Genomic DNA, 22,417 nt, shown 5'->3' with positions numbered 1-22,417 from the left:
GCTCTGAAGAGAAAGCGAGACGCTCTGAAGAGAAAGCGAGACGCTCTGAAGAGAAAGCGAGACGCTCTGAAGAGAAAGCGAGACGCTCTGAAGAGAAAGCGAGACGCTCTGAAGAGAAAGCGAGACGCTCTGAAGAGAAAGCGAGACGCTCTGAAGAGAAAGCGAGACGCTCTGAAGAGAAAGCGAGACGCTCTGAAGAGAAAGCGAGACGCTCTGAAGAGAAAGCGAGACGCTCTGAAGAGAAAGCGAGACGCTCTGAAGAGAAAGCGAGACACTCTGAAGAGAAAGCGAGACGCTCTGTGATAATAAAAAAGCGTGAACGAAAGAGGTACGAGAGAGAAGTGAGCAAGAAGCGGGTGTGGGCGCGCAAAAGAGGAGAAGGAAGCGCGCGTGTGGGTGTCTGGCCAGTGCCAACAGCGAGACGGTTTGTCCTGCCCAGAGCTTCGGCAAGCGAGCGTGTGGACTGGCGTTCAAAGCTACCCTGCGAGAGGCTGTACGACAAAGCTGGGTGCTGGTGACGGATGTGACACGCATGCATTTCAGAGTGTTTTTGCTTCAGACGACTTTCTGGTGAGCAAGACAATTTTCTCCCCCTCCCCTCCCCCCAATGATCCGTTGGGTACTCTTGTCTGTGTTTAACTGCAAGTAAGTCAACCCTCATTAAGCTTCTGCTCTTTATCTCTTTCGTGGCATTTTGATTGATTTTGCTTTGAAATTCATTCTTTATTTAGCTTAGCAAATAAAAGGTTCTTTTTATTTATTTATTTTATTATTAATAAATTATTTGTCGATTTCCAACCTGTACGTGTTTGTCCTTTCCTTACAATGGTCTCGCATTGTCCGAACCGAGATAGACTGGAAGGTAATTACCACAGATTTGACCAAAAAATCATCGGCACGCACCAGGGCTTAAAACGCTCGGCCGCCCAAATTAAAATCTAATCAGATAATATTGGTGCTTTGCCGAGGGCGCGCTCCCCGCTCAGGTAACCACGTGACCTCCAGTTAAACGGAATAATTAGACGGCAGACACTGGAACTCGTTGACTGGGTGGCGTTTGTGGTTTTAAAACAACCCACCGTACCATAACTTTAATTGTGAGCGGTGGCCCCAGGTCCGGCTCCACCGAGGACAACCGGGGATTAATCCCCTGAGTGACAAGCAGGTGTCTCGGTACCTGTGACTGCAACAATATATTTCTAATTTATCTCTTTCCGCAAGTAATACTCTTTTGTAGGCATTCTGAATTTAGCTTTTTTCCATGTGTATATATATATATACTGACTTCTTTGGAACCCAAAACCTATCACGATAACCTACTCAAAATGATTAAATATATGTACTTGCCTATTCGAAGAAGAAGGAGAAGGAGAAGGAGAAGAAGGAGAAGGAGAAGGAGAAGGAGAAGGAGGAGAAGAAGAAGAAGAAGAAAAAGGGGGTAAAAAGCACAAATGAAGAATTTTACTTTCTGGCATTAGACTCAAGGAAGTTAAGCAAGCTCTGTACTTGACACACAACAGTGCGACGCCGTTGTCGGATGTCTGCTTGCCCACCCGTCTCAATAGAGTCCAGCCTCAGCATCTGCTTTGTGAGGAGCTCCTCAAGATGTGCAAACTCTCTGCTGGATCGCATTCCACGAAACTGCAAAACTTCAGAGCCCAGATGTTCCACCTCAACCAACACTGCTGCGATCTCCATCATTGCCAGGTTATCATTGTGGCTTCCTGGCCCCATCACAGTCCTACTCTTATCCACTCCAGACTGCTGCTCTGGAGCTGCTGGGTGGTGTGGACAGTGGAGATCTGGTGATGGACCACAACACGGGTTTGAGGTGTATTGTATTTCAGAAGGTGCCGAGATTCTACTCTGGCCATTGGCTCGTGGGATCGTACTGGTTTCGAAAGGCTGTTGTGCTTCTTTGGGGAAAATTGAAGCGGCGACCTGCCAAAGGAAAAGCAAGAATCAAACCGAACGAGCGTAAATTGTCTAACAGGATGTCAGGATGCAATGTATTTTTACTCGATTAATCACAACACAACACAACACAACACAATAGACATGATATTAACCAGTTCAGCATCAGGAAACAAATTACAGCTCCGACTGCAACACAAACCCTAAATTACCTCGAACAGTGACAACAAAAAAGACCAACATCTGTCAGTGCAAATACATAATTTTTATGTTTACTCATTCATATGCAAGTAAAAACATGGAATTCCCGCCCCCCCCTCCCCAAAAAAATTACTAACGAGAAATATTTTGATATTTACAAGCCGGAGGCGACGATGGTTCACAGGCATTATTGAGGAAGCCCTACCGTAAAAACCCATCTCTTCCGTCAAAATTGACCAAATCAAATCGGATTTTTTATATGTTGTACTTTTGGACATTACGCACAGCTTCTAGGAAATGAAATTGCGAGAAAAAATAGATAAAAAGTTCAAGTGGACGTGGCTCCGCCCACAAGGGGCGTGGGATGCCTTTCACACAAAAAGACACAACGAGACCATGATATCGAGCTTGTGTCCAAGTTTCATCAATATCGCATCAAACGTCACGGAGCTATGCTCTGGAGAGAGTCACAAACAGACAGACAAGCCGGTAGGCGACATGGCTGCTCGCTCTTGATGGAAAGCTGGCCGACGCGACTCGCCGATATTCATGTACATGCTATCAATCAATTTAGCACAATAAATATGATTATCACAGCCCTCTAAGTTTGCACCCAGAAACCCACCTTGTGAAATTTCAGGCATGTTTCCAAAGAGACTCTAACAAATGGCAGCCCTGGTAATTCCATTTATCTATTCGCTCACAATTTTATTTTTTATATGATGCTGTAAGACATTCTCCTTGGGCACAAAAAAAAAAAAAAACAGGTCCCTCGGAGGTCCAGTTTCGGAGGTATTGATTTTTTCGTACAGTCCACAATAAGTGCACGATGTACGATAAAGTATTTTAGCTGTTGCTAAGCAACGGAGGTGTGCATAGCAACCATTCATTTTTGTGTATATGCTAGCCACATTGTACACATTTCACCCAAGTTTCATCAAAATCAGACTCTTTCTCTTAGAGATATTCGCAATTAACCGTTTCTGAAATGTTCGACATGCACTCGCCCAAAACCTATCTCCTACAAATATTTTTTGTTATGGCTGCAAATTGGCATGAAGGGAGCTAGATAGATTGCGCACAGAACTCTAAACTTCGATTTTTTTGAGATTTTTTGACCACTTTAAAGGGCTGTTGCTATGCCGTTGCTAGTGCCCAGGGTCCCATATTCGAAAGCACACGATTTTTTTTTTTTTTTTTTTTTTTTTGTATACCTTGGTCGAGGCTCGTATGAGAGCTAACACACAACTCACAGCAAGGAGGCATGAGGCAAGAGGGGCGGGAGTGGAAGGGACAAAACATTGGGGAACAGACACAGGTGAACTGTGGAAAGGAGAGGGATGGGGATGGGACGGGGAACATGGCGAGGGGAAGATGGACATTAAAGGGACTTTCAGGAAGGAAAGCAGGAGAATTGAAGGAAGTGGGCTTGGGTGGATTATCGGGGGTAGAAAAGATCGAGGATTTGGATGGGGAAGATAAGAGGTGGTGGTGAACAGCTGTTTTGAAAGCCTGAAGGGAAGAATGGGAAAGAATAGAGTGAGGAAGTTTATTCCAAAGGCGGGAAAAAGAGGAATGAAAGAGTGAAGATGAGCAGTGATTCGTGATTTTGGTAGTTTTACCAGAAGGGGTTGTTGGCGGACCTTGAGCGCCCTGTGGAAATGTGGTTGGGACAAATCGCAGAGAGAGCAGGGGGGCAAGGCTGGAGAGGAGTCGGTAGAAGACAGAAAGACCACCGACCAACCTGCGGTGATTGAGTGAGAGGCCCAAAGACTCAGCTTCATTGCGGGAGATGCCGATGATCTTAAAAGCCCTGGTTTCGACAGCGTGAAGTCGAGAAAGGTGGGAGGCAGGAGCACCAGCCCAGAGGGGAGAGCAGTACTCCATCAGGCTACGGACAAAAGCTTTGTAAGTGGTCAGGAGCTCAAGAGGGCCGAGGAAGGACTTTGCACGACGGAGGATTCCCAGTCGGCGACTGGCTTTTGAGGCAAGGTTGGAAATGTGACTTTCCCAGGAAAGGTCATGGCAGATAGTGAGACCCAGAAGCTTGAAAGAAAAGACTTCTTCCAGAGGATTGTTGAGAAAGTGGATGGGGGGGTTTTGTAAACGGTCCTTTCGAAGAGACATAGTGAGAGTGTGAGATTTGTGTGGATTGAAAGACATGTTCCACGTGTTGGACCAGTTTGTGATTTTATCCAGATCTGCAGTGAGTGAAGAAGCTGCTGCTTGCCGGGCTGAGGGATGACAGATGGTACGGCAGAGGGTTGAGTCATCGGCAAAGAGAAATAGAGGATTTTCCAGAGAATATTGGTCCTACCTACCAAATTTCATTGTAATCGGTTGAGTGGTTTAGCCCCTAGGCTTTACCAAAGTTTCGCGGACAGACAGATGGAAATGTCCAGAATAAGGGTGCTCTAAGAGCAGCCAGCAGACACACAGACACAACGAAAATAGTGGTCACTGCTGGCACCCGCGAACCAATTGAGCCACAACCACACCTTTGGCTGGCAATATGTGATGAGGTCATTAAAGGAAAGGAGGGACACCACAGAGTCGTTAATAACTCCAAGGGACCAGTCAGCAAAGCGCACCGTCGATTAGTCGTACCAGCAAATTGTGACATCACTTAATGATGATTTAGAGCAATGAAAGTGGAAATAATCAAAGCAGTGAAAGTAGTTAAATGTCACAGCCTTCTGGAATCAGAACAGAATCCTCTTCAAATTTAACAGAGTTTGTTAAACCGCTTGGATGGGAGCGGCCAAAGGGCGGAGGGGGTGGGGGGGGGTTTGGAAGGTTTGGGTATGTTCGTCTGTCGGGGACACGATAAAGATAGGATGCCTCGAGGACGTTTCGTTTCCTCCAAATCTTTTTCAATCTCGTGTCGAACAACACCAGCGACTGTTTAAAAAAGGTAATCATACGTTGAATGGAGTTGACCGAATACTTGATGGTTATAATAATTTTCACTTCCGCTTTGTGAACTCCCTGAAACATCACGGAAAGATATTTATATTCCTTAACACAGATTTTGCTCAAGGTGGAAAAGCCCCTTGTGGAGGGGGAGGGTGGGGGAAATGAAGTTGCTACAACCTCCATTGTGTGGCCCTTAAATCCCAGCAGCAAGTTTGGTTGAGACTGGATAAGTAATGACCGAATGTTTCATGGACAGACAGACACAAAATTGTGTGTTTTGGAATAATCATCTAAAGTGTAATGCATGTATTCATATCAAATGTCGGTATCTTGAACAATAAAGCTATTCAACCTTCTTTTTGGTATTTCCATTTTCAAACACCCTGTATGTATGTATGTATGTATGTATGTATGTATGTATGTACAGTATGTATGATCTGTATACGTTTTCATATACATACTTTTTATCCCGCCCCCCGGAGGGAGGGAGCAGGATATTGTAATCGTCCGGTTTGTTATCTTGCCAAAACGAAGTTTTTGCAAGATATGTTAGTCAGCTTGTATGTTTTTTTTTTGTTTGTTTGTCTGTAATCATGTATAAAAAATTCTGCAGAGCACAGTTATCATTGGAAATTTTTGTAACTTCGCATATCAGAGGCCTATTGAGGTCCCTTTCCACGCATAAAAATTTTGAAGGTGAAGGTCAAAGGTCAAGGTCACTTTGTCGCAAATCAGGGGAGTCGACGAAACCCTTATTTTTTGAGTAATTTTGATCAGATAGTCTTCAAACTTCATGGGAATATAGTTCATGGTCTGGCGCTCAGCTGACTAATTTTTGGTGGCGATTGGCCTTGACCTTCATGGTTAGCGCCTAAGGTCAAACATATTTGACCCCAAGGTCAAATTTTCAAGTTTTAGGAACCATATCATGTAGTACCTCAAATTGAACACCTCGATGAGTGCTTTCTAGATATGTGAAGCTTGAGACATTATGACGTCATTTGGTGAAGTTATGAGGCAAAAGCATATTTTTCATGGTTACTCTGTAGAACGATTCTCATCGGAATCTCTCGTAGGCAGATATTCCTCAAGGAGTCGCTCCTGGTGGATAGCAGCTCTGTTCACCTCAGTGTGACCTTAAAGAAGTCACACGTGGTCACCTTTTGGCAAGATACGGGTCACCCTGCGGGTGACATTGGTTTATTTGTTTGTTTGTCTGTCTGTCTGTTAGCAACTTTACGGCAAAACGGCTTTAGCAAACACTATCAAATTTAATCCACAGGTGGGCAATGAACCTTGGACGACCCCATTAACTTTTGGGTCCAATTGGATCAAAGGTCAAGGTGAAGGACACGAAAAGATCAAAATCGTTTTTCGCTCATAACTTCGTCAAAAATGATCTGATTTACTTCAAACTAAGCTTATAGTGAACCTTATTCTATTTGTCACTTATAATCCTACCCATTCCTATAGTGAAAAATGCATATTTGTGAAGATCGGTAGGGTCCGAAGTTTTGGGGGTCATGGTCATCGGTCAAAATTACAAAATGGGTGGGATTTGTTGTGCCTGGCACCACTTGTTTTTTGTTTTTTTTTAAGAAGAAGGCACTTCAAACCAAAAGTAAAAATTTGATCGACTCCGCTAATTTGAGCAAAAAAGCGAGAGCAGACCTGGTGTCAGGGCAACGTTTCACCTGCTTGACAGCCGCCTTCATCAGGCACAATAGACCCCGAGCCTCGGCACGTGTCCGGTTTTTATTTCCACGTGATCGCTCATTTCCGGTCACGTTCTGGTGCTCGAGGTCAAATGGAGGAATGCTTTTTTTTTTGATGGTACAAAAGCAAAAACAAATGTCAAATCGCATCATTGAAGGGGTGCCCTGCTCATTTGTTTTTACTTGCACATGATCGGGTGGTGTGTGTGTGTGTGTGTGTGTGTGTGTGTGTGTGTGTGTGTGTGTGTGTGTGTGTGTGTGTGTGTGTGTGTGTGTGTGTGTGTGTGTGTGTGTGTGTGTGTGCGCGCGCGCGCGCGCTTGTTGTTTTTGTGTTTCCAGGGCACGAACTCGGCTGTTTTCGTGTCCAGGTTGGGCATGATGAGGTGTTGATTGTGCGAGTGTTGGGGTTCTCGTTGGGTGTTGTGCACATGTGGATGTGGTGTTTAGGATTGAGTGTTGTTTGTTGATCACCTTATCCATCCGTTTGCTCCATCCAGTTTTCGCCCTTTCTATCAGAGGTGGTGTGTACTGTGTCGGTATGTCCACCGTCTTCCCAGTTAGACCACCCTCCCGGCTATTCACGTGCCAGGATTCCAAAATCAACCTGTGTCGTTTGTTAGATGTTGTGTCTCAGACACGGGTCCCTTCAATGTCAAATTTATGGCCAGATTACAGGCAATGATGTGCCATGGCTGACTGGGTTACCTTGCTAAGCCTAATTGCTCTATCATGTACATCTCGTCGTTGTTTCAAATTCCTTCCAGTTTCACCAATGTAGAATTGGTCACAGTCGATGCATGATGAATGGTAAACTACTCCAGATCTATCACCAGTTGGTATCGGGTCCTTTAGTTTTGAGATGACATTACGGATGGTGCGTCGAGGATTGTAGTCTCCATAAATCCATGTGCACCACGTACTATCGTGCCAATCCTTTCTGAAAGGCTCGGTTAGTATGGCAGGACACAGCGCCCAAGTGTGTCTGGCTCCTTCCGTTCTGACTTTTTTGGTTCTTCCAAGGTGGGGAGTATCCCCTTGTACCCATTTTTGAGCAGGACTCCTCTAACTACTCCGATTTCTTAAATTGCCTCGGCTTTGGAAGATGACACCGTCCATGCCCAAGCTGTTATGGTTCGTGCTCCACTGTGTTTGTGGGAGATTGGGTTGCAGGAGTTAAAACCCAGTCACCTGCTGGTGTGTATTGGTTTCCTGTAAACCGAAGTCTTTCGGGAGCAGTCAAGCTGACGGTGCACCTTCACATCCAAAAATGCCGTTTTGCTTTCTTTTTCGATTTCCATTGTGGAGTTAATGCTGGGGAATACTCGGCCAAGATGTCCCAGTCGGTGGTCTACCATGCGTGTCTGCACAATGACGAAGGTGTCATCTACACATCCGTTCCAGTACCGTGGGAGCCAATTCTCATGAGACTCAAATATCCTTTGTTCGAGTTCCTCCAACACCAAATTAGCCACAATGGCAGAGACCGGTGAACCCATTGCTATGCCAAATATTTGTCGGTAGTGTGCACCGTCACAGATGAAGATCGTGCTGTTTAGACATCTCCAGCAAGCTCGCAACATCTTCAAGTGTTAGTTTGCTGTTTGGACAAGCTTTTGTCATCATGCAAAGACTGTGACCAATTCTACATTGGGGAAACTGGAAGGAATTTGAAACAATGACGAGATGAACATGACAGAGCAGTTAGGCTTGGAAAAGTGACCCAGTCAGCCATAACACGTCATTGCCTGTAATCTGGCCATAAATTCAACTTTGATGGGACCCGTGTCCGAGACACGACATCGAACAAACGACACAGGTCGATTTTGGAAGCCTGGCACGTGAAGAGCCGGGAGGGTGGTCCAACTGGGGAGACGGTGGACATACCGACACAATACACACCTCTGATACAAATGGCGAAAAATGGATGGTGCAAACGGATGGATAAGGTGAGCAACAAACAACACTCAATCCCAAACAGCACATCCACATGTGTACAACACCCAACGAGAACCCCAACACTCGCACAACCAACACCTCATCATGCCCAACCTGGACACAAAACCAGCCGAGTTCGTGCCCCGGAAACACAAAAACAACAAGCAGCGCACACACGTGCTCACACACACACACACACACACACACACACACACACACACACACACACACACACACACACACCACTTGTAAGTAAACAACAAAAAAAATAAAAATAATAAAAAGAGCAGAACACCCCATCATTGATGCGATATGATGTTTGTTTTTGCTTTTACAAAATAATAAAGCACTCCTCCATTTGACCTCGATCACCAGCATCTGACCGGAAATGAGCGGTCGTGTCGAAATAAAAACCGCACACGCGCCGAGGCTCGGGGTCCATTGTATATTCTATCAAAAAACAATCATATTAAAAACGATCTCTTATAATGCTTCATCTTCCTCTTTCACATGTGTGGCACTCATTACTGTGTCATAATTCACTTCTCTTCTTCTGTTTCAACAGACTGCTCTCAATTCCACCTTTCCTTCATACCTTGTCTAAAAAAATCCAACTGTTACAACGTTTCTTCTCTCCATTCTCTGATTTCGCCTTTATTACATCCATCAAGAAATGTGTTTAATCACATTTCTGACCGAAAAAAAATTAATAAAATTTTAAAACCCCAGATTGCAATTAATGTTTGCTTTCCATCAACCATTCTTTTTTTCCAACTTTAGTGCTAACTCACTCCTTTCTCTCAAAGCAACCATCACACTCTTCTCCCTCCAAGCTTCCCTCTCACCTTTCTCAAAGCCTGGTGTTGGCTCAGTGGTTAGGGTGGCGGCTTGGGATCCTAGACTCCTGAGTTCAAGCCCCGTCGGCCGCTGAATTAATACACCAGGGGGTTGACTCAGCCTGTCATCCTTCCGAGGTCGGCGAAATGAGTACCAGTTCCAGTGTGTGTACTGGTAGAGGGGCACTGCATCAGTGACACAGTCATGCTTCAAGAAACGATAGCTACCCTGGCAGCTAAGCTGCCATACGACCACCACCACCTTTCTCAAAAACTCCCCCTCCCCTCTCCCCACTCACTCCCCTTCTGAAAGTTGCCCCCCCCTCACAGCCACAAAGCTGCCTCCTTCCCCTGCCCTCTCTCCTCCATCTCCTCAAATAGTCAACTGCCTTCTGCCCCCTCTCTTATTACTCCCCACTGTACCTCAACCCAGCACCACAGTCTTTTCTCTTCCTCATCCGGCACCTTCCCCCCTCCTTCTTCTGCAATTCCCCACACTTTCAACAATTCTCCTTACCTCCCCCCTCCTCGGACCATCACCCTCCCCTGCACCCAAAGCCTCCTCCCCTCCCTCTTCATGAACAGTGTGAACCTCAAATATCCGGCGCCTTCGCTCAAACCTTACAGATCTTTCCATACAGGTTGCCACTGACAAACCAGACATAATCTGTTGAACAGAAACTTTGCTCCCTCAAGACATTTATGACTCCCAAGTATCTCTCTCTGGTTACTCCCTCCTCCGGATGACAGACCTGAGCCTCCTCCTGGTAGAGGAGTTGCTCTCTTCATCAAAGACTCTGTTCCTCACTCACCATGCACTGCCCTCACTCCACCACACCCCCAGGAATACCTCTGGCTACGGCTTCCCCTCCACTCCCACCTCATGTTTATATGTGTGTTGTGCCGTCCACAAACAGTGATGACTCCATTTACACCTCACCATCCAAAACCATGGACCAACTTCTATCTTCTCATCCAAACTCCCTCTTCCGCATATGTGGTGACTTCAATTGCCATCATACCAGCTGTCTAGGTGTGGATACCTCTCTCACCTGTCATGGCACCTCAGCAGAAGACTTCTGCAACTCATTGGGACTGACTCAATTTGTCAACTTCCCGATCCGGATCTCAACCAATGGTACTCCATCTCTTCTGGATCTGATTTTGACAAATTTCCCTGACAATATCTGAGTGCTCTTCCTCCGCTCCAATCGGTTCATCTGACCACGTCCTTGTTAAAGTGGACATCTCTCTGGCTGTTATCAGAGAAACACCTCACCGCCGTCAAGTCTGTCATTTCACGCAGGCCGACTGGCAGGGTCTTCAAACAGCCATCAAAAACTTATAGACTGGTCTCCCATCACTACTTTCTCAAACAGAGACATCAACGTCCTGGGAATTTTTTCAAAGAAACCTGCTCTCCCTCGTGCACAGATTTATCCCCTCTAGTCTTCAGTTGTCTGACCCTTCCTCCCACCCTTGGTTCACTGAAGCTTGTGGCAAGGCAGTTGACTTGAAACAACTTGCCTTCGCCTCATGGAAAGCAAACCAAACTGAGGGTAATCTCAGTTCCTTTCATAAAGCTCGGAACAAGTGTGTATCTACCCTCAGGAGAGCCAGAAAACAACATCTTTCTAATCTCAAGTCTGAACTCTCAAACCTCTTTCCCTCCTCAAAATCCTGGTGGCATCTCATCAAATCTGTTTCTGGTGGATGTTCCCCCTCCATCCCCTCTCTTAACCCTTAGATGCATAAGTGGGTCAAAAATGACCCAGTTTGGCTGTTTTCTTGCATTATCTTTTTGCACTCATGCATCTAAGGGTTAAGCCCCTGTCACACCTTGATGATTTAGCCAGCGTATGGCAACATATCAAAATTTATCTAAAACGCTGGCGTACGCTGAACTTTTTTTTTCAGTTTTGGGCGTATAATAGTGTATTCATAACGAGTTGGACGTATGCATAACGTATTAGTAATGTACACAGAATGTTTCGATAACTTCTAGATAATTTATACCAACGAATGCTTAGCGTGTTGTCGGCGTTCACAACTTATGCCCAACGATAGTCTAACTTATGCATAGCGCGGCAGGGTATCGCCCACGATCACATGGCGTAGCCTATTAAAAGGCTGCCGCTCGATGATTCAAATCATAACCGCACTAGACATCAAAGTGTCAACATCACCGTCATGCCGAAGAAAACTTCGAAGAACTACTCGTTACGGAGTTCCACCATGAGCTGGTCATACATGCCAAACTGCCGTCGCCTCCCGATCCATGGTCTCACCCAGTTCCTTCTCCTCTGTTCACCTCTTCTTCTCCTGGCTCTATTGGCACGCAACTGGTACAGTGTCAAATCGATGAGGTCATGTTAATGTTGGAGGACAGCTAGTAGGTATTCTCGTCTCAGCCTTGCCGGATCCTCCATCTCTCGGATGACATGGACATCTGCTCACCATGGAGTCTGGAACACTGACTGGTTCCTCCTGTGAACCCCATTTTTATATACCAATTCCCCTAAACGCTGCCAATACGCCATTATACGGGAGCTGTAAGTTAGAAACACGTTCAGTAAGTTCTGTGGTCATCCAGAAGATGTCAAATACGTCTCCATACGTCAATATGCATTGGAGATACGTTACTCATAGGTTCAAAGCACGTTACTCATAGGTTAGAAATAAGTTTCGGGTACGCGGCTTCTTCGCTCTCTGCAGATGTGGATAAAAATCACAAGCTGGTCCAACACGTGGAACATTTCGTTCAATCCTGACAAATCTCACACTCACTATTTCTCTCCAAAAAGACTGTTTGGAACACCCCCCCCCCATCCACTTTCTCAACAATCCTCTGGAAGAAATCCTTTCTTTCAAGCTTCTGGGTCTCACAATCTGCCATGATCTTTCCTGGGGAAGCCACATTTCCAACCTGGCCTCCAAAGCCCGTTGTGGACTGGGGATCCTCTATCGTGCAAAGTCCTTCCTCGGCCGACCTGAGCGCCTGACCACATACAAACCTTTCGTCCGAGCCTGATGGAGTACCGCTCTCCCCTCTGGGCTGGTGCTCCTGCCTCTCACCTTTCTTGGCTTCATGCTGTGAAAACCAAGGCATTTCAGATCATTATCTCCCACGGTGAGGCTGAGTCTTTGAGCCTCTCACTCCCTCACAGCAGGCAGGTCGGTGGTCTTTCTGTCTTCTACCGTCTCCTCTCCAGTCTCACCCCCCCCGCCCCTCTCTGTTTGTGAGATGTCCCACCCACCCAAATTTCCACAAGACGCTAATGGTCCGTCAGCAACCCCATTCTGGTAAAACTACCAAAATCACGAATCACTGCTCACCTTCACCCTTTCATTCCTCTATTGTCCCACCTTTGGAATAAACTCCCACACTCTCTTCAATACCATTCTTCCCTCCAGGTCTTCAAAAGAGCTGTTCACCACCATCTCTTATCTTTCGTCATCCAAAACCACGATCTTTTCTTCCGTGAATCCACCCCAAACCCACCTCCTTCAAATTCCCTGCCTTCCTTCCTGAAAGTTCCTCGTCATGTCCATCTTGTATACCCTGTGTTCCCCACCCCATCCCTGTCCCCTCCACAGATCTCCTCATGTCTCTGTTCCTCACCGTTTTGTCCTTCCCTCTCCCACCCCTCTTGTCTCCTGCCCCCTTGCTGTGTGTTCGCTCTCATTCGAGCCTTGACAATGTATACAAAAAAAATTAAAATAAATTGCGCCTGATGAAACCAGCAAGACGTTACCTGAGACCGGGTCTTCTCTTATTTTTTTTTGCTCTAGTTTTTTTTTTAACTTTTGGTTGGAAGCGCCTTCTTTTATAAAAATGTGTAATCCCAACCGCCCCAATCTTATATACGCACGCACGCACGCACGCACGCACGCACGCACGCACGCACGCACGCACGCACGCACGCACGCACGCACGCACGCACACACACACACACACACACACACACACACACACACACACACACACACACACACGCACGCACGCACACACACACACACACACACACACACACACACACACACACGCGCCAATTTTTCAGCTTTTGTTGCCTTGTAGCCTGTCGTTAAATCAGATTTTCTTTCCACCTTTATTTGCACATTGTAACCCACAACTTACAAGTGAAAAACAAATTCTACAAATACCAGAAAATTAATTAAAAACTACTAAAGTAGAATACATCTTGGTTGGATAAGTGTCCACCCCCCTTATAATAGCAATTATAAATCAGCTCAGGTGTGACCAATCATCTTCAAAATCACACACCAACTTAATTGGCCTTCACCTGTGTTAAATTGTAGTAATTCTGATTATTTCAGAATAAAATCAGCTGTTTGTTGGTTGACTCTGCTGGATGGTGAATCTCACAGCAAAGACTCAACCATGAGTCCCAAGGAGCTTTCAAAAGACCTCCCCGATAAAGTTGTGGAAAGGCACAGATCAGGGGGTTGGTATAAAAACTATTTCAAAGGCCTCGAGTATCCTTTGGCGCACAGTCAAGACAATCATTAACAAGTGGAAGGCATATGGTACAACTAAGACCCTGACTAGATCAGGCAATCCTTCCAAACTGGATGACAAGCAAAGAGGAAACTGATCAGAAGGGCCATCAAGAGGCCGATGGCAACTTTGAAAGAGCTACATGCCTTTATGGCAAGGATTATTATTAGCTCTTATTTGAGCATCAACATTGTATGTATATTAAGAAAAAATTTTTTTTAAGGATGGGTTTGTGGTCACTGTGTGCAAGTGACAATATCCTTAGCACTCCACAAGTCCAGCCTGTACGGCAGGAAGGAAGGAAGCCATAACTCAAAAAAGCCCACCTCGAGTCCCGTTTGCAAAAATGCAAAAAACCACTCTGGAGATTCTGAAGCCATGTGGCAAAACGTTTTGTGGTCTGACAAAACAAAGATGGAACTTATTGGCCTAAATGCAAATCGTTACGTTTGGCACAAACCCAATTGAGCACATCACCCAAAGAACACCATCCCGACTGTGAAGCATGGTGACGGCAGTATCATCATCCAGGGATGTTTTTCATCAGTAGCGACTGGGGCATTTGTCAGGATGGAAGGAAAAATGTATGGAGCAAAATACAGAAAAATCCTCGAGGAAAACCTGCTGCCCTCCGCAAGAAAGCAGAAATTGGGACGGGAGTTCACCTTTCAGCATGACAATGACGCGAAGCACACAGCCAAGGCGACACTGGAGTGGCTAAGGAACAAAAACATAAATGTCTTTGAGTGGCCCAGTCAGAGCCCAATCCCAAATCCAATCGAAAATCTGTGCCATGACTTGAAGATTGCTGTCCATCAACACACCCCAAACAACTTGACTGAGCTTGAAGAGTTTTGTACAGAAGAATGGGTAAATATTGTCCAATCAAGGTGTGCAAAGTTCGTCGAGACCTCTCCCAACACTCACAGTTGTAATTAATGGTGCTGTTAAAGGTGCTTCGATCAAGCATTAACTCGGTGGGGAGGATACTTATCCAACCAAGATGGTCTAGTTTTATATTTATCACTAATTTTATGAAATTTGTACAATTTGTTTTTCCACTTGGAAGTTGTGGGTTATGATGTGTAAATAAAGGTGGAAAAAGTCTGATTTAATGAAATTTAATTCCAGGATATAAGGTCACAAAAGGTGAAAATAATAAAAGGGGGTGTCGACTTTTGATACACACGATGTATACAGCTCTGGAAAGAATTAAGAGACCACTGCAAAATTATCAGTTTTTCTGGTTTTACTATTTATAGGTATGTGTATGAGTAAAATGAACATTTTTGTTTTATTCCAGAAACTACTGACAACATTTCTCCCAAATTCCAAATAAAAATATTGTCATTTGGAGCATTTATTTGCAGAAAATGACAACTGGTCAAAATAACAACAAAGATTCAGTGTTTTCAGACCTCAAAAAATACAAACAAAACAAGTTCATATTCATTTTTAAACAACACAATGCTAATGTTTTAACTTGGGATGAGTTCAGAAATCAATATTTTGTGGAATGACCCTGATTTTCAATCACAGCTTTCATGCGTCTTGGCATGCTCTCCACCAGTCTTTCACATTGCTGTTGGGTGACTTTATGCCACTCCTGGCGCAAAAATTCAAGCAGCTCGGCTTTGTTTGATGGCTTGTGACCATCCATCTTCCTCTTGATCACATTCCAGAGGTTTTCAATGGGGTTCAGGTCTGGAGATTGGGCTGGCCACGACAGGGTCTTGATCTGATGGTCCCCCATCCACACCTTGATTGACCTGGCTGTGTGGCATGGAGCATTGTCCTGCTGGAAAAAACCAATCCTCAGAGTTGGGGAACATTGACAGAGCAGAAGGAAGCAAGTGTTCTTCCAGGACAACCTTGTACGTGGCTTGATTCACGAGTCCTTCACAAAGACAAATCTGCCCGATTCCAGCCTTGCTGAAGCACCCCCAGATCATCACCGATCCTCCACCAAATTTCAGTGGGTGCGAGACACTGTGGCTTGTCCGCCTCTCCAGGTCTCCATCTAACCATTAGATGACCAGGTGTTGGGCAAAGCTGAAAATTTGACTCATCAGAGAAGATGACCTTACTCCAGTCCTCTATGGTCCAATCCTTATGGTCTTTTGCAAACCTCAGCCTGGCTCTTCTTTGCTTCATTGATGAAGGGCTTTTTTTCTAGCTTTGCACGACCTCAGCCCTGCCCCTAGGAGCCTGTTTCGAACCGTCCTTGCCGTGCACTTCACCCCAGCTTCCGTTTGCCATTCTTTTTGTAGGTCACTTGATGTCATCCTACAGTTGAGTGACATTCGGATGAGTTGGCAGTCATCCCGGTCAGTGGAAAGTCGTTTTCACCCTCTGCCAGTCTGTAGCTTCGTTGTCCCCAATGTCTGCTGCTTGACCTTGTTCTTATGAACCGCCATCTTTGAAATTTTACGGATGGAAGCAACGTGACACTCGCTGTATCCCTCTGCCAGTAAAGCCAGAATTTAACCCCTCTTTTTCTCACTCAAAACTTTTATTTTCAACTCTTTTGGCATGGTCGATAATTATTTTTTTATTCCAATTACTTTTGAGGTACTACAAGCACTGTTTTTGCCATCCAGCTGGTCCTATTGCAAGAGGATGGTGATGACCACAGCAGTGGTTTTTATACTTTTCCTTGTTAAATAAGATTTGGTTCAGGTGATCACCTAATCAGTACCTCACAAAGTAGAATGAGGTGTGCCTGTGTTGGAATTCAACAGACACTGGAATGGAATGGCTGCCGTACATGCAGAGATGCTGATTTAAATTTTTTTTGGAGTGGTCTCTTATTTTTTTTCCAGAGCTGTGTATGTATGTGTGTGTGTGTGTATATATATATATATATATATACATATATATATATATATATATATATACATATATACATATATACATACATATATATATATACATACATATATATATATATATATACATATATATATATATATACATATATATATATATATATATATATATATATATATATATATATACATACATACATACATACATATACATATATATATATATATATATATATACATATACATATACATATATATATATACATATACATATACATATACATATATATACATATACATATATATACATATACATATATATACATATACATATACATATATATATATATACATATACATACAGTGGGGAGAACAAGTATTTGATACACTGCCGATTTTGCAGGTTTTCCCACTTACAAAGCACGTAGAGGGCTGTAATTTTTATCATCGGTACACTTCAACTGTGAAAGACGGAATCTAAAACAAAAATTCTGAAAATCACATTGTATGATTTTTAAATAATTAATTTGCATTTTATTGTATGAAATAAGTATTTGATCACCTACCAACCAGTAAGAATTCCGGCTCTCACAGACCTGTTAGTTCTGTCTTTAAGAAGCTCTCCCATTCTCCACTCATGACCTGTATTAACTGCACCAGCTTGAACTCGTTATCTGCATAAAAAACAGCTGTCCACACTCAATCAATCAGACTCCAAGCTCTCCACAATGGGCAAGACCAGAGAGCTGTCTAAGGACATCAGGGACAAAATTGTAGACTTGCACAAGGCTGGGATGGGCTTCAGGACAATAGGCAAGCAGCTTGGTGAGAAGGCAACAACTGTTGGTGCAATTATTAGAAAATGGAAGAAGTTCAAGATAACAGTCAATCTCCCTCGGTCTGGGGCTCCATGCAAGATCTCACCTCGTGGAGCCTCAATGATCATGAGAAAGGTGAGGGATCAGCCCAGAACTACACCGTAGGACCTGGTCAATGACCTGAAGAGAGCTGGGACCACAGTATCAAAGAAAACCATAATTAACGCACTACGCCGTCATGGATTAAAATCCTGCAGCGCACGCAAGGTCCCTCTGCTCAAGCCAGCGCATGTCCAGGCTCCTCTGAAGTTTGCCAATGACCATCTGGATGATCCAGAGGAGGAATGGGAGAAGGTCATGTGGTCTGATGATACCAAAATAGTGCTTTTTGGTTTAAATTCCACTCGCCGTGTTTGGAGGAAGAAGAAGGATGAGTACAACCCCAAGAGCACCATCCCAACCGTGAAGCATGGAGGTGGAAACATCATTCTTTGGGGATGCTTTTCTGCAAAGGGGACAGGACGACTGCACCGTATTGAGGGGAGGATGGATGGGGCCATGTATCGCGAGATCTTGGCCAACAACCTCCTTCCTTCAACAAGAGCAATGAAGATGGGGCGTAGCTGGGTCTTCCAGCATGACAACGACCCGAAACACACAGCCAGGGCAACTAAGGAGTGGCTCCGTAAGAAGCATCTCAAGGTCCTGGAGTGGCCGAGCCAGTCTCCAAACCTGAACGCAATAGAAAATCTTTAGAGGGAGCTGAAAGTCTGTGCTGCCCAGTGACAGCCCCGAAACCTGAAGGATCTGGAGAAGATCTGTATGGAGGAGTAGGCCAAAATCCCTGCTGCAGTCTGTGCAAACCTGGTTAAGAACTACAGGAAACGTCTGATCTCTGTAATTGCAAACAAAGGTTTCTGTACCAAATATTAAGTTCTGTTTTTCTGATGTATCAAATACTTATTTCATGCAATAAAATGCAAATTAATTATTTTAAAATCATACAATTTGATTTTCAGAATTTTTGTTTTAGATTCCATCTTTCACAGTTGAAGTGTACCTATGATAAAAATTACAGCCCTCTCGGTGCTTTATAAGTGGGAAAACCTGCAAAATTGGCAGTGTATCAAATACTTGTTCTCCCCACTGTGTATGTATGTATGTATGTATGTATGTATGTATGTATGTATGTATGTATGTATGTATGTATGTATGTATGTATGTATGTATGTATGTATATATATATATATATATATATATATATATATATATATATATATATATAGTTACGGTTGTGGAAATTCACAGAACACCATTCAGGTTTCCTAGAGATCAGTTATGTCGATAAGTGTGTGTTTAGATTAGATTTCGCACCGATGTCTAAAGGGAATTTATTTGTGTAACCAGGCTGTGATCTTTGAGGTCGTATTATTATTTTGCTCTCTTTATTTTGGAACAACCGCATCTCAACAACCACGCCATCTCACCACAGTGCCAACCACGACATCTCCTCACCAACATCTCCACAAACGAACAAGCATCTCCTCACCACCTTTTCCAAAACGCCAACCACACCACAACTTCAACAACCACAACAACCTTCAACAAAACACCAACCACACCACTACTGGGTCATTCCATGTCAAATCATCAAAGAATCTGCCATCATCTCTCAGATTTTTGTAAAACTTTGGGAACCAATTGGGACCCATGAAAAACAGCAAGAACTCAAATATTTTTGCCAACAGCCTCTTAATTAGTGAGATACAGACTAACGAACTTTGGACTAATTAGCACGACATCGCGAATTCAAATGGGCATATCTCTAAAAGTATAACACCTCGAGAGCTGGTTTTGGTGTCATTTTAAAGGTATTTTCATGCCCTATGAATTTCTCTGGGCAACATTTTCCTACCTCCAACCACAAAAAAGTTATCACAAAATATAAACTTCAATCGTGAATCTCCAAAAAAATGTATCCTTCAAATTTCCTCAAATTCATCCCAGAGGTACCTTATGATGTCAAGAAGCTTCCACATAAATATTGTGATGGGCACTCCAATAGTTTCTGAGATATGAGCAATAATGGACATGTACGTATGGCATATAGGTTAGAAAATTAGCATTTGTAATGTATTATACAATCAATAAGTGAGTTCAAGTACACAGTGTTCACTAACCTGACTTCGGCTTTCAATTTCCTCTTCAATGCAGCAACAGCAGCACTTGTTTCTTCCCCTCAGGCCCAGTTGAAAATGAAAGTATGTGATACTTCAAAGCAATTGATGGTCGTTCCGTGTTCCCTGTCATGGCGAGGTTAGAATGATTGTATAATACATTACAAATGCTGATTTTCGAACCTATATGCCATACGTACATGTACATGTACATTATTGCTCATATCTCAGAAACTATTGGAGTGCCCATCACAAAACTTTTGTGGCAGCTTCTTGACATCATAAGGTACCTCTGGGATGAATTTGAGGAAATTTGAAGGATACATTTTTTGGGGATTCACGATTGAAGTTTATATTTTGTGATAACTTTTTTGTGGTTGGTGGTAGGAAAATGTTGCCCAGACAAATTCATAGGGCATGAAAATACCTTTAAAATGACACCAAAACCAGCTCTCTAGGTGTTATACTTTTAGAGATATGGCCATTTGAATTCGCGACGTCGTGCTAATTAGTCCAAAGTTCGTTCGTCTGTATCTCACTAATTAAGAGGCTGTTAGTAAAAATATTTGAGTTCTTGCCGTTTTTCATGGGTCCCAATTGGTTCCCAAAGTTTTACAAAAATCTGAGAGATGACGGCAGATTCTTTGATGATTTGACATGGAATGACCCTACTTCAACAACCACAACGGCCTCCCCCAACCAATAACATCTCCGCCAATCAACGCGATGGATCCTCGACAAACAAAAAAAAGACAACTCCATCTTTCTCCCTCCCCCCCCCCCAGAAGGAGGAGGGGTGGATCCAGCCTGGGTAAAGGGTCAAAGGTGAAGTAAGGGAGGGTGCTGATTTCAGGTGGAAAAAGCCCACCGTGGCCCCACCCCTTGGGGGTGAAGCTCTGTGGCGATAAAAGGGCGCGTTGAGACGCCGACAAGTTGAGTTGAGGTGGGGAGATGAGACGCCGACCAGCAGCGGAGGAGAGGAGTCGCCAGCAGTTGAGTCTGGAGTCTTGAGTCTGGGAGTGCAGCGGAGTCTGTTGGAGTCTCTGGTCTGGTCTGGTCTGGTCTGGGCGCTGAGTTGAGCTGGCGGTCAGAGAGTGAAAAGAAAGTCCCTCTTCTTGGTCTCTCTCCTTGCTCGACGGAGGCGCCGGTGGAGTCGAGAGTGGAGTCAGGAGCTGGTGGAGTCCAGTAGGGTGGTGACGAACCATCGAGGGTCGCCTAGCGAGTCACCATGAGGGTGGCAGGTAACCAGCCCGGTCTCACGGAGCTCCTTCGGTCTCCAAAGCTCCGCAAACATTAAAGGCCTATGGGTCCTGTTCTGCCCTTTCCTTTCCTGGGGTTTTCTTTGTATGAAAGTTGTGGCGCAGTGTCCGCTAAGTAGAAACTGTTAAGTGCATGTTCATTAATCAATGGCTACGGCTGCAGGTCTTTTGTTTGCTCGTGTTTTGTCCCTACCCCCATACATTGCATACGTGCTTGTGTATATCTGCATATGTGTGACAAATAAATGTCATTGTTTAAATGTTCACCTGCTCGTTGCGTCCCCTTCCTCCATTGAGCTGCTGTAATTACGTATGGAATATTAGCTGGCTTTTAAATAGCCGATAAAGTAATCGGATCCAACGGCGCTTGGCGATATACAACCGCTCGGCAAATCGCAAACGGCGCGAGCTGCGTACAGCGGCCCGTATCCGTACGGGTCCCGTCGAAATGCAAATCCCCGGCATTTCTGTCTGCGCGCATACTAAGGTAAATCGTCAATTTGGCGATCGGACCGTCACACGTGGACAGAATAGTTGGCCGATTTACGGTGTGGTTAAAAAAAACACACCCGTAGCTGGATTTTGGCGTTGATCCGAAAACTGCGACTAGGATTGCCCGTTCGGTCGGCGCGCGGCCGCGATTAGCTAAAAGCCGTCGCTCGTACGCCGAGCGGGTGGAAACCACAACAATATATATATATATATATATATATATATATATATATATATATATATATATATACATCGTCTGAAGATTGTGAGGTTGTCAACACCTCCTTTAACATCCAAAGTGGCATCTTACCTGTGTATTTTTGTCATTTCTACGTCGCCGCACTGTTCCAGCAGCATCCTGAGCCACAGCGTGAGAAGAGCAGCCCGACTGTAGGTCAGCATGATCATAATAGGTGGGTTGTGTAGATGTTTGGTAATAGGGGATTTGGGCATCAGGTGATTCTGGGTAAGACGGTTGGACGGCAGTCGGTGGATGATAGATTTGTTGGGTGGAAGGTGCTTGGGGATAAGGTGTCCGAGAAGTGGTCGACTGCGCATAGGCCATTTGGGCAGCCGGTGGGTGGTGGTAGGGTTGTTGAGAAGCGGATGAGTGATAAGCTGGTTGGGCGGTAGACGATTGAACATAGGGCATCTGAGCATTAGATGGTTGGGAATAAGCAAGATGGGAGGATGTTTGGGGATAAGGTGACTGAGCATTCGATGGTTGGGTGTACATCGGTTGAGCAGCATGGGGCTTGGCGTAAAGTGCTGGGGCTGAGCAGCAAGCGGAGTCGGTACCATTCTGAT

At 44.5% G+C, this 22,417-nt stretch overlaps 1 protein-coding gene across 2 annotated transcripts in view; it reads right to left on the bottom strand.

Annotated features, from left to right (window-relative positions):
* Positions 1 to 209: 209 nt before the first annotated feature.
* LOC147015012 (uncharacterized) overlaps positions 210 to 22,417 on the bottom strand; it is a 23,870-nt gene continuing 1,662 nt past the window's right edge. For both annotated transcript variants that reach the window (XM_085849292.1, XM_085849293.1), the window contains 2 exons: positions 21,921 to 22,417; positions 210 to 1,941 (listed from right to left, as the gene is read on the bottom strand). The exon at positions 21,921 to 22,417 is cut by the window's right edge and continues 301 nt beyond it. In XM_085849292.1, the coding sequence (XP_085705418.1) occupies positions 1,462 to 1,941; positions 21,921 to 22,417 (977 nt within the window). In that variant the 3' untranslated portion in view covers positions 210 to 1,461. The remainder of the gene's footprint in view (positions 1,942 to 21,920) is intronic.

Source organism: Eptatretus burgeri, chromosome 12 (assembly GCF_056783735.1).
Source record: "Eptatretus burgeri isolate ZD-2024b chromosome 12, Ebu_testis_v1, whole genome shotgun sequence".
Taxonomy (NCBI): domain Eukaryota; kingdom Metazoa; phylum Chordata; class Myxini; order Myxiniformes; family Myxinidae; genus Eptatretus; species Eptatretus burgeri.
Note: the sequence above shows the minus strand (reverse complement) of the source record. Positions and strands in the feature narration are given on the sequence as shown.